This window comes from Pieris napi, chromosome 22 (assembly GCF_905475465.1).
Source record: "Pieris napi chromosome 22, ilPieNapi1.2, whole genome shotgun sequence".
Taxonomy (NCBI): domain Eukaryota; kingdom Metazoa; phylum Arthropoda; class Insecta; order Lepidoptera; family Pieridae; genus Pieris; species Pieris napi.
In genome coordinates this window covers 10,629,966-10,643,270 of record NC_062255.1, presented here as the reverse complement: position 1 = coordinate 10,643,270, position 13,305 = coordinate 10,629,966, and the positions used below count along the sequence as shown (strand labels likewise).

General features: G+C 38.2%; 2 protein-coding genes across 2 annotated transcripts; both read left to right on the top strand.

The window, feature by feature from the left end:
* The first annotated feature begins 3,679 nt into the window (after nt 1-3,679).
* On the top strand, nt 3,680-6,029 carry LOC125060976. The gene is made up of 2 exons (XM_047666105.1): nt 3,680-3,854; nt 4,130-6,029. The coding sequence occupies exons 1-2, from the start codon at nt 3,725-3,727 to the stop codon at nt 4,690-4,692; spliced, it is 693 nt and encodes a 230-aa protein (XP_047522061.1). The 5' UTR covers nt 3,680-3,724; the 3' UTR covers nt 4,693-6,029.
* A 174-nt stretch (nt 6,030-6,203) lies between these two features.
* Nucleotides 6,204-9,456, top strand: LOC125060843. Its single transcript, XM_047665951.1, has 2 exons — nt 6,204-6,935; nt 8,359-9,456. Exons 1-2 carry the CDS (start codon nt 6,722-6,724, stop codon nt 8,913-8,915), a joined length of 771 nt encoding a protein of 256 aa, XP_047521907.1. The 5' UTR covers nt 6,204-6,721; the 3' UTR covers nt 8,916-9,456.
* Nucleotides 9,457-13,305: the final 3,849 nt, after the last annotated feature.

The window sequence follows — 13,305 nt, the reverse complement described above, 5'->3', positions numbered from 1 at the left end:
CCCAGTGTCTACTGAACAATGACCACAGATACCTAATATACTAGACGGTAACAAAGAAAATAGAGCGCTGGAAATACGTAAAAAACACATAACAAATAAAAACCATAGAATTGAAAAAATAATTATTGCTGAGGGTTGAAATGAAATTAATTTTTTTTTTTAAACGTAAACGTCCGTTCACATTTATTTTACCATTAAGAAATTACACTGTAGCTTTTTTATTAGTTGGCATTACTGTACAGTCATCCTGCGAACTGCAAAACTTGGCTTTTCGGATTCCGATGAAGGAGACTTTTATATTCATCACAGAAGATATATTCCAAATAAATCGTATAAATTCAAATTGTAGAGTTCATTTTAATACTAAACAGGGCACACTTTGATTACCAAATTTTGTTACAAGTGAAATAATTTTATTATTTACGAATAATGTTTAAATTATATTATGTCTATTATTAAAAATATAAATTTGTTCACATTTGATGTGCCCTCAGCTACGATTCACCGTATAGTACTAGAAACACAAATAAACAGGTAACAATTAAGTACCGAAGAAAAAATAAAATAAACTAAAAGTATCAAAACCACTGAGTCCAACTTACCGGTCAAATATACCACGCGCTTTAGAATCAAAGATTAACTTTGATTTACACCTTCTTCTTTCTTTATTTACGATAAACATTGAAAACAATATATCTCGCTTCGATCGAAGTGCCTCTGTCGACATTTTCACAAAAATAACAAATTTCAAGAAGATAATCATTAATCACAAAATCTCAGGACAGCCCCTCATATATTATACACATTTTAATGTAATATGTATATATATATATATTTATTTATAAATATATATATATGTATATATATATATATTTATTTATAAATATATGTATTGTTATGTATTAGTTTATTATACTCCTAAATATAATATTGGATCCCAACAAAATGTCGTATTAAAAATATTGCTACACTTTTTTGTAAGGCGTTATTTTGGTCTCTAATTTCTTATGCGGAGAAGTACTGCCTTGTGGTTTAGTGCCCTATGGATTATGGGTATTCCGTATGAATGCAGACACAGAAGGCTCAGGCTACACATTACCCAAGTTTTACTATACTTCGAAAGCAATACACATCATCCTCTTCATCAAATATCAATCAAAACCAAAATTGATCATACATACATACATCTCTACATGTATGTCATGTTTGCCTATAAGTGCTTGTCACATCAAAAATTGTATTTTGTGTTTGTTTTTACCGATGTATCAGGGTGCCGAGCGTTGGCAAGCTTTTTATGAATAAAACAAAATACACTGCAGCTCGCCTACTACGAACATCTGTACAAGTCTGTACTCAATTTAAGAAATATGAAACAGAGAAATCATAGGTATATTTGAACTACTTCTACCAGTAGTGTCAATGATATAATTGATTTGTTGCATCCTTACACATAATATGTTCAACCGGGCGTAGTTTCATTTCTCGTACATATTTGGTTAGTATAATTTTATCATAAAACATAATTCTTAGGGACTTAGGGAAAACCCACGTATGTCAAAACATAATCTCCCGAACAGCGCTCTCGTTTCTGAATATCACCCAGAGTAGTAAAGGTATCAAAATGGATCACTTATTAATATTACTCTAGGCTATTAGAAAATTATAGCACCAAGATGCCAGTTAGAGCACTGCACTTTTCAACGTTTACCAACATCTTGTTTTTAGATGGACACGTAAATAAGCAGAATTGCCGCTACTGGAGTGCAACGAAAGACCCCTTCATTCACCTATAGTGACTGTATGGGCTGCGATGTCAGCGCGAGGAATTATCGGCCCTTACTTTTTTGAAGATGATACGGGGTGCACAGCTACAGTCAATTCAGAGCGTTATGTGAAAATATTAGACGACTTCTTGGTGACTGAACTTCAAAACTTTCCTGGCTATAACCAAAGAACATCGTTCCAGCAGGACGGAGCAACGTCACACACGTCCAATACGTCTCTGCCACGAGTTCGTAAAATTCTCTCAGGCAAATTGATCTCCAGGGAAGATGACATAAATTGGCCTCCACGCAGTCCTGATTTAACCCTTATGGATTTTTTCTTATGGGGTTATCTTAAATCTAAACTCTACGCCAATAAGCCGACTTCTCTGGTGCAATTAAAAGAAAATATCGACATTACATTTGGACGGTATTATATTTAAGAAATGAATTCCCAAAATGTGTACATGTATATAAAGACATTTTTGATACATGACTTACTTTTTTTTTATTCAACTTTTGTTTGAGACACCTTGTACTATTCGGCGCTCACGGCTTTGCATGGAGTTCGTATCTTTTTTCATTAAAAATGGGATACATTTATTATAAAATATTTTTACGTGAAGTTAATAGTTCACCTGCTAGAGTGATTAATTTAATAATGATAGATTATCAGCACTGGCCATCGGTGAACAGGCAGTTTTTACTTTTACTGTTTAAAGTACTGAGTAGGTTCCTTCCAACGGCATGTGTAATTTATATTAATAATAAAAATATTGCGCTCAGAGCCACATTCAAGTTCTAGAAATCCAGCCATCGAGGACGTTCGTAAACTGGTATTATTTCGGTTCCTGCGGTGATGAAACGAGGGTTCATTTAGTCATAAATAGCTCGTATTTGGGGGGCAGCCCAGAGTTAAGAGTAGTATTCGAACTTGAGCTCTACAAGCTGCATACGTTGTACCTCAGTGAAATATCTATATATATAAAAGAAAGTCGTGTTTGTTACAACACTTATAACTCGAGATCGGCTGGACCGATGTTAGTTATGTCTTTTTTGATGGATTTTTCTCCACTCCGAATAGCAGAATAAGTAATAAAATATCGGATAAGTTATCGAATAACAATAAATAAATTAATTAATTTTACGAATGCACACGGCATGTGGTGACATTTGTTGACAAAACTACGCATCATTTTACGTCGAATTCGTGTCACTTCAAGAAATTCCGAACTTGAGGTAAATGAGGAGATGCATAACCAGGCTTTGATCTTGATCGAAAACATGTGTTACCTCATCAAAAAATGTTGTAAAGCAGAAAATGCTTTAACATGCAGTATCGCAATATTGGCGTTAGAGAGAAGAGGCCTAATGTGTAAAACTGCCATACTTCTTTTGCAATGGCAAGCAATAAAACATTTCTCTATTTGCAAAAAAAGTTATCACCTTAATGAAATCCTAAAATAAGTTTAACTAAAGTAACAACGATATTATTATTAAGGCGGAACGAAGTTAGCCGGGTCAGCTAGTAGTTATTAGATAAAAATGTTACAATAAATCCTATGGACATACTTGAAGGATGATGAGAGTGGCCAGAATCCTTTTGCGTGTTACATATTATATACCTAAAAGAATGAAGTTGAGATAATGTCAGGCAATTATCTTTGACAACGACACTACAACATTACAACAAAATATACCACGAGGATTTGGCCGAATATATCAAAATGACCGGTGACTAATTTGTTACAACGAGGAAGAGATATGATTCTTTATGATTTACTTTTTATTTTATTTCCGAGAGTATTGTGTAGCTTAGTCGTCGACTCCACCGATCGTACAAAACGTGCGGGCTGTGGGGGCGGGCCGTGCTGTGCGGCGGGCGGCGGGCGGTGCGCGCTCAGTCCTCGCCGGGAGCCCGCCGCCGGCCGCCGCACAGCTCGCGTCACTCGGCTAAGGATATGGAGCACTTCATCGAGGCCGTGCGCCGCTACCCCTGCCTCTGGGACACCGCCGCGCCCGAGTACCGCGATCAGGAGCTGAAGGACGCCGCCTGGGCCGAACTCGTCAAGGAGACCGACCTCACTTCTGGTACGCCACGCCCCCCGCACCTCATGCCCTTTCAGCCGCAAGTGACGACTGCAGCTGTCGTATTCTATCCATTAAGGATTAAATTCAGTATCATTTATCAGTAAAATTAATGAATTATGTATTTTTTAGGAAAGTTATATTTTACCTTGAAATTTTACCGCCTTAAAGAAAAATACTTTGTTACAAAATTCTCCGTCCTCTGTCCGCTAAAGTACAGTAAATTCGGATAGTGTGTAGAAACGAAATGAATGCTAGCCAGGAAACAATTTTTACAGTAAAAGAAGTAAAGCTCAAGTGGAAGAAGCTGCGTGACAGCTACCGCGATGCGCTGAAGCGTCAGAGCGAAGTCGCGGCGGGCGGCAAGCGTGGCAGCGCCTGGAAGTACACCCACCTCATGCACTTCCTGCAGCCGCACATGAACGCCCGCAAAAAGCCGCCCTTCCCGCAGGCGGCACCGCGCGAGCCCAGCGCCGAGGTCGGCGAGGGTGAGCGCGTCAACGGTCACGAGGGGAGCGAAGACAGCTGCTCGTCGCGGTCGTCGACGCCCAGGCGGCGGCGCACCCGCCCCGCGCCCGTCAAGCGGCCTCTGTCACCGCGACACCTCGAGCTGCCAGACCCGCTCGACATCTTTTTCAACAGCATGTGCCAGTCCACCAAACGGCTCCCGTACCCGGCGCAAATAAGGATAAAAAAAGCGTTATTCGCGGCCGTGATAGAAGCGGAGGAGGGGCTGCTGGCGGAACAGCAGAACTATGCGGCCTTGTGGGCGCGCGGAGCCGCTTCCACCTCGGGCAGCGAGCCCGCCGGGCAGCACGACGACGTCAAGCCTTACCCCTGAAAGTCTCGTTTGGGTCGTCGGTGATCAACGAACATTGTAACTAAGATTTATAAGGATATTTTAAACTTTTAAACCGCTATCCGGTCGACCGGATTACTTACAGTAAAATTCAACTCTACAAAAATTCTCTTGGGACAGTTGTAATGTTGGAATCGAGTTCATATTGTTTTTCAAGCTTTTTTTAATGCAAACCTTTTTGACATATCAAACTAATATCGTAAAAATCAAGAGTATCCAGCTAACCTATAAGTAAAAAATTCATGTCAATAATATTATAATATATGTAAAAGTGACTACTTCCTGACACCTGAATGTAAGTACAAACATCAACTGATCGGAAATATTCTATGAATCAAGCTGCTGTTGTGGTCAGTTAAAAGGCACAAAAGTGTGCCTTTTGTGCCCCCGAAACCCTTCCGGGATCCTTCGATACAAAGCATTTTCTTAATTCTATCAAGATTTGCACCATAACACCTAAACATATTTACTTTCCTCTTAACTCGCTACTTGAGCGAGTCACTGACTCATTCCAACAGCTACAGCTGGGATGCGAATGGTGCCTCCATGGCCATGCACATTGTAGTAGGTACGCCCCGGAGACCACGAAGTCTGTTGTGCTTTCGACATACTCTAGAAGTGATGATCTTAGCCCAAATTAGTTCTAGAATAAACTTTACCCACCCTCTCCTAACACACTTTAATCCACGCGTTCGAAAGTTTCTCAAATGCTGTATAGCTAAAAGCTATTGATGCTCAATTAGGAAAAACTGATGCTTATTTTATAATTTAATTATTATGAAATATTGAGGAAATCCGATTTAGGTATAATTATAATGTTGCGGTGATGTCAATCTGATAACCACTTGTCAAAATAATTAATTATTGTAATTTAGAGATTAGCCGAAACTGTGCTTCTGACCAAATATAACAGTGTATTCTAAAATAAAACTTTTAATTTAGTTATTAATAAGAAAATACCTATTGTTTATAGTTAGCGATTATTTTGATTTCACATCAGAAACCACCGTTCGAATTACTAATAGATGGTGTGTTTCCTAAGGAACACTTAAGTGTATAATTCATTAGGATTTAATGTAAATTTACTGAAATATAACGATTATTGGCGAGGAGGTCCCAAAAACTCTTGCCAAAATCCACGAAATTTATATTCTTATTTAAATGTACCTGCCCATACCTTTCTACGCGTAATTTTAAGTACATACGTGTACTAGATTGATAACTTATTAAAATGCTATGATTACATTCATTATGCCTCCTGCTGATAGAGGACAAATGTTTGTTATTTTTTTATTATTATCATTAATTACTTAAGATGTCATGTGGAACATGGTGTAATGGTTGCAGCCTTACAAACATCGTGTAAAACAAAAAACTTGGCGATTAAATAGAGTGGCGGAGAGTTTATTGCCAGTTCTTCTCTTCGGTTCTACGCCCTTGATTTGAGAACTGGCACCTGAACATATATTGATTTTTTGACGTTCATAGGTGTATATTTTGTTACCTATATGAATAAAGGATTTTGAATTTGAATTTATACTTTTAGAATTTTATATCCGAAGCAGAAATACTAAGTGAAGTATTATGTTGGAGATCACTTGATTAATATTACAGGTTACTATTTCTTTAATTCCTCCTAGATTTCAGCAGTACACGATAGATAATTAAACTAATATAGTTATTTTTAATTGTCCCGGCAACGGCACCTATCGGCTATGGAAGGACGTGGTGAACGGTACAAATACAGTAAAAACGGACGGTTGAAGTCCGCGGCGCGAATCGATAGCTGCGTGGATCGTGAACGAGCGTGGCCTGCAGGGGGAGGTCGGCGGGCGGCGGGCGTCTGCGCTCTTGCTTGCTCACGTGTTCGTCGCCCATCTCGTTTCCACGCGCTCGACCGCCTCATGCGCGAGCGAGACGGCAGTGGAGCTTCCAGTGTCTGCGTGCCGATGTGTGTGTCGGTTTGTTCGACGTCGCGCATTGCCGCGGCGTGACGTCCAGGCGAACGGCCATGGCGCGGCGGGTGCGCGTGCGGAAAGACCTGTCAAAGAAGCAGAAAGACGTGGGGCGCCTGGTGGACACGGGACAGGCAGACGACAGGCGTCTCATCCGGCTGGTGCAGGCGCGCCCCGTTCTGTACGCGCGCAATAACATGCCCGTCGCCAGCTACTACACCAGTGTCAAGCGACAATGGCAAGAAGTGGCGCAAGAGATGGACTGGACAGGTGCGTGCCGTTAATGTTGTGACTTTTAAGTCCTTGCGGTAATGCAAAACTGCCGCCTGAGTCGCCCATAGTCACCGACCGTTACTTTAGTATACACTTATAACACTATTCCGTACTTCACTTCAGCATTTTTCATGTTTTAGAATACAGATCTAAATTACTTTATCTCTGTAGTGCTACACACAGTACACAAGTACTAGTATAAAGAATAGCTTGCATCTACAGTCCAATTATTCTGAATGGATATATAGTGTGAACCAACCTAAGCGTTAAGGAATCACACTTTTCTATACGTATTATGATTTAGGAACGTGAATACTAAATTAATCATAATGTATATGAATAAAAAATAATATATAGTAGTTGTGATCTGTGAAAGTTCATAAAATATAATTTAAACCTTTATTGTTTAGTAATTAGATTCGTACTCATATAAGGTATATCTTTGGATGCAGAAGGTAGCACCCACAATCCACAGGCACAAAAAACCGTTCAGAGTTAATTACTATGTTGAGTTTCTTTTCATTTGCATTAAGTATATGAATTATGGTGTGGTGAATCTTAAGTGTATTTTATTGTCACATAACATTAATGAATCATGTATAAATTAAACATAAGTTTAAATTGCATTTTAATAGTTTGCGACTATACAATACCTTCAACACGCACTATTTCATTCGTCTTTAGATTTAGGATTGGACATCACTTCTATATTTTCCTTGTCTCTAGTTTTAAAGAAGTTTGATTCAGAATAATTGGACTGAATATTAAGTGAGGTCGTGTTGTAGTTTTTATTATGGTATGGATATGTAATAAACAAACCAAAATAATCACATCGCAAGCTGTTGCGAAATCTGCTGCGGATTTAGCGGATAAACGGACACAGGCAGACTCAGGAGGATGGATATGTATTAATAATAATAATAATTTATTTATTTCAAGAATATGGTACAACAATGTGTAAGGTGGTCAATCGTAAGTTCACATATTCTGGCACACACAATGGCGCGCAAATTTGTCTCTAAAGGAATATTACTTTTACATTATTATTTGTATCGTTACATATCATATACGTTATTAAATTTATATCAACTACAGTGTCTCACGCAAATAATAATTTATTGAATAATACATTTGTTCCAAAAGTAATCACCAAGTCGCTTTTTAAAGACTCTAGTCGGAAGAACTTTTAATTCTTTTGGTAATTTATTGTAAACTTTAATTGCCATACAAAAGGTGTTTTTTCGAAACAGTTCTAGATACATTTTTGGCACAGCCAATTTCTCCCCATGTCTACTTCTTACTTCGACTTAAAAATATGTAGGTATGTTTCTGTGCACGAATAAGGATATTTCTAAAGTATAATTACTTAAAATAATATACTATTTTGTTGAAAACCTATTAACAATGTAAATCTGTGCAGTGGCCGAAGTACGTCGCAAGTGGTCGCACATCCGCAACTCGTACTCGCGCCACCTCCGCAACGAGATGCACGGGGCGTGCACGAGTCGCGGCCGCATGGTGTCCAAGTGGTACCTCGCCGACGACCTGGAGTTCCTCCGAGACCACATGGCCACCGATGCACGTTCCGTGCCCTATCCCACCTTCGCGCCCACGCTGCTCGACCTCGACTCCGCCGATGACGCGCACGACGTCAAGCCGCTGCTGTCTCCCGCGTGGTTCATGACTCCGCCGCTCGCGCCCCGCGCTTCCAGCGACGACGGATGCGGTTCAGCCTTCGGCTCCGAGGAGAACTCCTCGTACTTCCAGTTCTTCCGAGGGTTGCACGCCGACTATCAGATGCTGTGTGGCTCCCGCCAGCGCGCCTTTCAGCGGCGCTGTCTGGCCGTGTTGCACGCGCTGCTCGACGAACGCGACAGCGGGCGACCGCCGCCCGTCAGCGACGACGAGAGCGAAGCCAAGGCGCCCGAGGTCGAGCCGACGGATTTCACCTCGACGACCTACGAGGACGCCAGGTGAAGGTCTCTCGCGTATTGACCACCGAGTCAGCCATCTTTCTCATTCCAGTTATTAACTTGTAAAACAGTATTTACTGTTAAAAGGAAGTGAGTTTAGTTTTGTTACATAATATTTAATCTAGCTTATATCAATGCAGTAAGCAAACAAAATGTAATGGTAAGGATATATACAAGATCTGTATTTTTTATCGTAAATCGTTCGACTTGGGAGTATATTCGATATTAATACATTCGTTCTTACCGAGAGACTTTAATTAATGGAGGTGGCGGGGCCTCTGTTTCTTTTGTATCTACTTTCTCGATAGATTAACAAAATAATAACTCACGGGTACGAAGAAGATCTGCGAAAAACGTGTAGCTATTTTTTATCTCAAATACTTTTACCATCATTCTTGTTTTAAAGCATTAGAGAATTTTATTATAATAAATGGTTGTTAATATTGGTATTAGTAATACACACGGCTCAGCCTATTGGTAGGACTTTTAACAGTGTTCTTACATATTATAAACGCTCAAATGAAATAAAGATATCGTCATATGTATTGCTGAAGTATTCCTAATTTCTGTATGCCTTTCAGGAATATGCAATTCTTAAGAGAAAAAGAGAGTCAAAGACTTAAATGACATACTTAATAATGACGAAACGTAACCATTAATCGATACAAGAGTATGTTAAACCCCCACAGTGGTGCCTCGAGGCAACGATACAGGCTATCTATATCAGCTATCCTTTATTCTTGCAGTGAAACTAAAGTAGCGGATCCCCTCGGAAGTTCGGAACACGTCGCATTAATTAAATAATTTGTAACGATACGATTGCACCGCCTCTTACATTGTTCTCTGTATTAATTCGGCAGTTTATCGGCAGTGCCGATAATTCAGGTCAACGCAGTTGTTCTAGCTCTATATTAAACGAACGCATCAGTGCACCAACTGTTAATAATGAAGTATATCATTCCAGAGAGTTACCTACGTTCATGACTGCGCAATATAATTTTTCGATAAATCGGAAAATTTTGTATTTGCGCCGCGGCCGGTCTAATTATGAAGTTTGATTGCATGTGTCTAATGAATATCCAATCAGAGTTCAGACCGACCCTTTAATCAGGATTTCACGCGATAAGTGGTCCACGAGGAACGCAGCTCAATGGAGGCGCGTAACAAACAAACGCTGTTGTTATACCTAAGTACTACGTGTAATAGCATGCGATGAAGCGCTTAATTGAATAATTAAAGTTAGTTTTGAGAAAATACAGACACTTAAATTTATCGTGTATAATTAAATGTAACAATGACATAATATCCTCGCTCGATCTCTTCTGATGAAATAAACTCCAACTGAGAGCTGCCACGGGTCACCACCACCACTGTACTTCGCCGCCTCAAAGCACAAACATTTCCGTATATATGTAATATAATAAGATTAATGATAGCTAATTTTGAAAGAAAATTTGAAAACTAGAGTACCTATATAGTGGTCTAAACGCTAGCCGATTTATTACAAATTGTACTATTAATGAGAATTATTATTGTTAAAATCTTCGTAGGAAAAGCATTATTCGGTGGGCATCTTTTCAGTGGATCGATCTGGTTGATGGAAGTCCTATAGACAGATTTTGTAATCAGACTGTTGTTGTGAAAGTTTTCAGGATATTAACTGAAATGTCTCACAAAAATCCAAAACGCACGCCGCCACGTCGGGATTAGACGGTTGTTAGTCGATGATTATTAACCTATATCGATAAATGAAACTTCAGAAAAAAATTAAAGTTTTTAAGTAAGATATTAATAGAACAACTAGAATCATTAAAGTTTCAGCGACATTGAGAATTACCCTTATCGAACCAAATGTTAAATGTTTTTGAAATTATAATTTATTTTAATTTTTGTAAGAGGTTACGTAGGTACGCGTTAGTTTTAGCGATATTGACGATGTCAAAATTATAACAGTCAAACAATTAAATCAAAATATAATTTATACACGTTATTTTACAATGATTTAATTATAAAATATATTTAAAATAGTGAGCTGAGTTTCATTTTGATTCATTTCATACTTTACCAGAAATAGTAGAAAACATCTCTGGAGATAAGAAACCATTGATTCTAGCTGAAAAATTCACGACACCGTGTCCCAGCTATGAGCTTATAAATCCACAGAAGATGTGTGTGAACCATAATAAAGTACGTTCTACGATTTTGTAATAATGTAGGTATACAGTGTATATACATCAATTAAGCTAAGATATATGGTTCTTGCGATATAGCGGTTTTAATCAGGAGTTAGTGGAAAAAGTTCAATCTTGCCTAAATCGATCAAAGTAAAATGTATTCGCTTTTTTATACTTTTATTTAATTTGCATAAACATAAGCCTACTTCATGGAAAGTTCAGTGAACTTGGGAGCATATTTTGGTGACATGGTTTGGTAACTTATATTCTAACACTTTTTACTGAGTAGAACACAATAATTTTCTTTGTATACAACGGGCCTTGTTAATCGGATTCATACTTAATAAATATATTAATGATATACTAATTGTATTTAATCTTAACGTTATTATTAATGATATACTCGTGGATAGCAAAATCCCAATATTTAATAAGTCTCTTTAGTTTTGACACAAACATACAGATAAATATAGTACCTATCTACTAAGGTATATTCTATTTTATAGCTAAAAATCACTCAAAAAAAATGAACTTATATAAAAATTCACTAAAATATATTATTAATATTATTCATTTCTCTTGTATTTCCAAGAGAAATGAATATAATCGTCGACATATCTGAATAAGTATCCATTCAGTAGAAGGATTGTCTTTCGAAAGCGACTTCCAAAAATAGCCTAATATCATCTTCATACCCCGTACATAAATTAAATAATTATCCTTTCATCTTATATATTAATATTGTTATGTAATAAGTGAATTTTTATATTCGTTCATTTTTCTTAAAGAAATTATTATCGTAGGCATTCAGTAGCGTCACAATTCTAAGACATGATATTCCGGCAACTGTGTACATTTACGAGTATTCATATCTGTTGCTATTGGCGTCTGGCGGCGAATGAGATTCCTTCTTTTGAGGTGGTTAATCTACTTCAGGATAAATAAATAAAATAAAAATAAAAAAATAAAAATAGCCTTTATTCGAGTACACTATAACTACAGTAAGTCCATGCCTTTTAAGTTTTACACTTGTACTCGACCTCCGATGGAGTGAAGGCCTCCTCCAGATTCTTCCACTTATCCCTATCTGATGCGACAATTTTCCAGTTTTTTCCCGCTATCCCTTTTATATCATCTTCCCAAGTTTTCGGTGGGCATCCTCTCTTTCTTCTTCCCACTGGGCCTTTCCAAGTAAGGGTCTTTTTGACCCATCTGCCATCACAAAGGCGGCCAATGTGACCGGCCCATTTCCATTTTAGCCTTTTTGTATAAGATACAACATCTTTTATTTTTGTACGACTTCGTATCATCTTGTTTTTTATTTTGTCTTTAAGCTTCAAGTTTAGAATGGAGCGCTCCATAGCCCTTTGGCATACTCCAATCTTTTTTATTAACGCCTTGTTAAAAATCCAGGTTTGGCATCCGTATGACAAACATGGAAGTATGCATGTATCCATGACTGTTCTTTTTATAGTTAAGTTATGGTTGGATTTCAGTACTTCTTTTAAAGCCCAATATTTGTTCCATGCTAGGTTTACACGTCTGTTTGTTTCATCCACATGTCGGTTTTGACTAAACGATATTTGTTTTCCTAGGTAAATGTAGTTTTGTACATATTCAAGAGACGTGGCGTTGACAAAAATTGGTCGTTCTTTGCTGTTAGTCATAACTTTAGTTTTGGAGGTATTCATTTCTAGGCCAATGTTTTTACTTGCGCAGACTAATTCGTTAAGCATGTCTTGTAGCTGCGTCGCACTGTTTGAGAAGATAACTATATCGTCGGCGAATCTCAAGTTGCTTAGATACTGACCATTTATTTCTAACCCTTTTTTCTCCCATTGAAGGGTTTTCATTACGCTCTGTAGAACCGTTACAAATATTCTAGGTGACAAAGGATCGCCTTGTCTTACGCCTCTGCATATTTTTATTTCTGGGCCAATTCTGTCTAACTTCACGCGGCTTACGCTTTGCTGGTATATATTTTGTATGAGTTCTATTATTTCATAAGGAACATTACATTCGCCAAGAGCTTGCCACATGCTTTTGTGAGATATGGTGTCAAAAGCTTTGGCGTAATCAACGAAACCTAGGTATAGGGGACAGTTTTGGTCGATATATTTTTCTGTAATCATGTCTAAGGTATGAATATGATCTATGGTAGAGAAGCCTCTTCTGAAACCAGCTTGTTCTACTGGTTGATATTCTTCGGTATAATTTGAC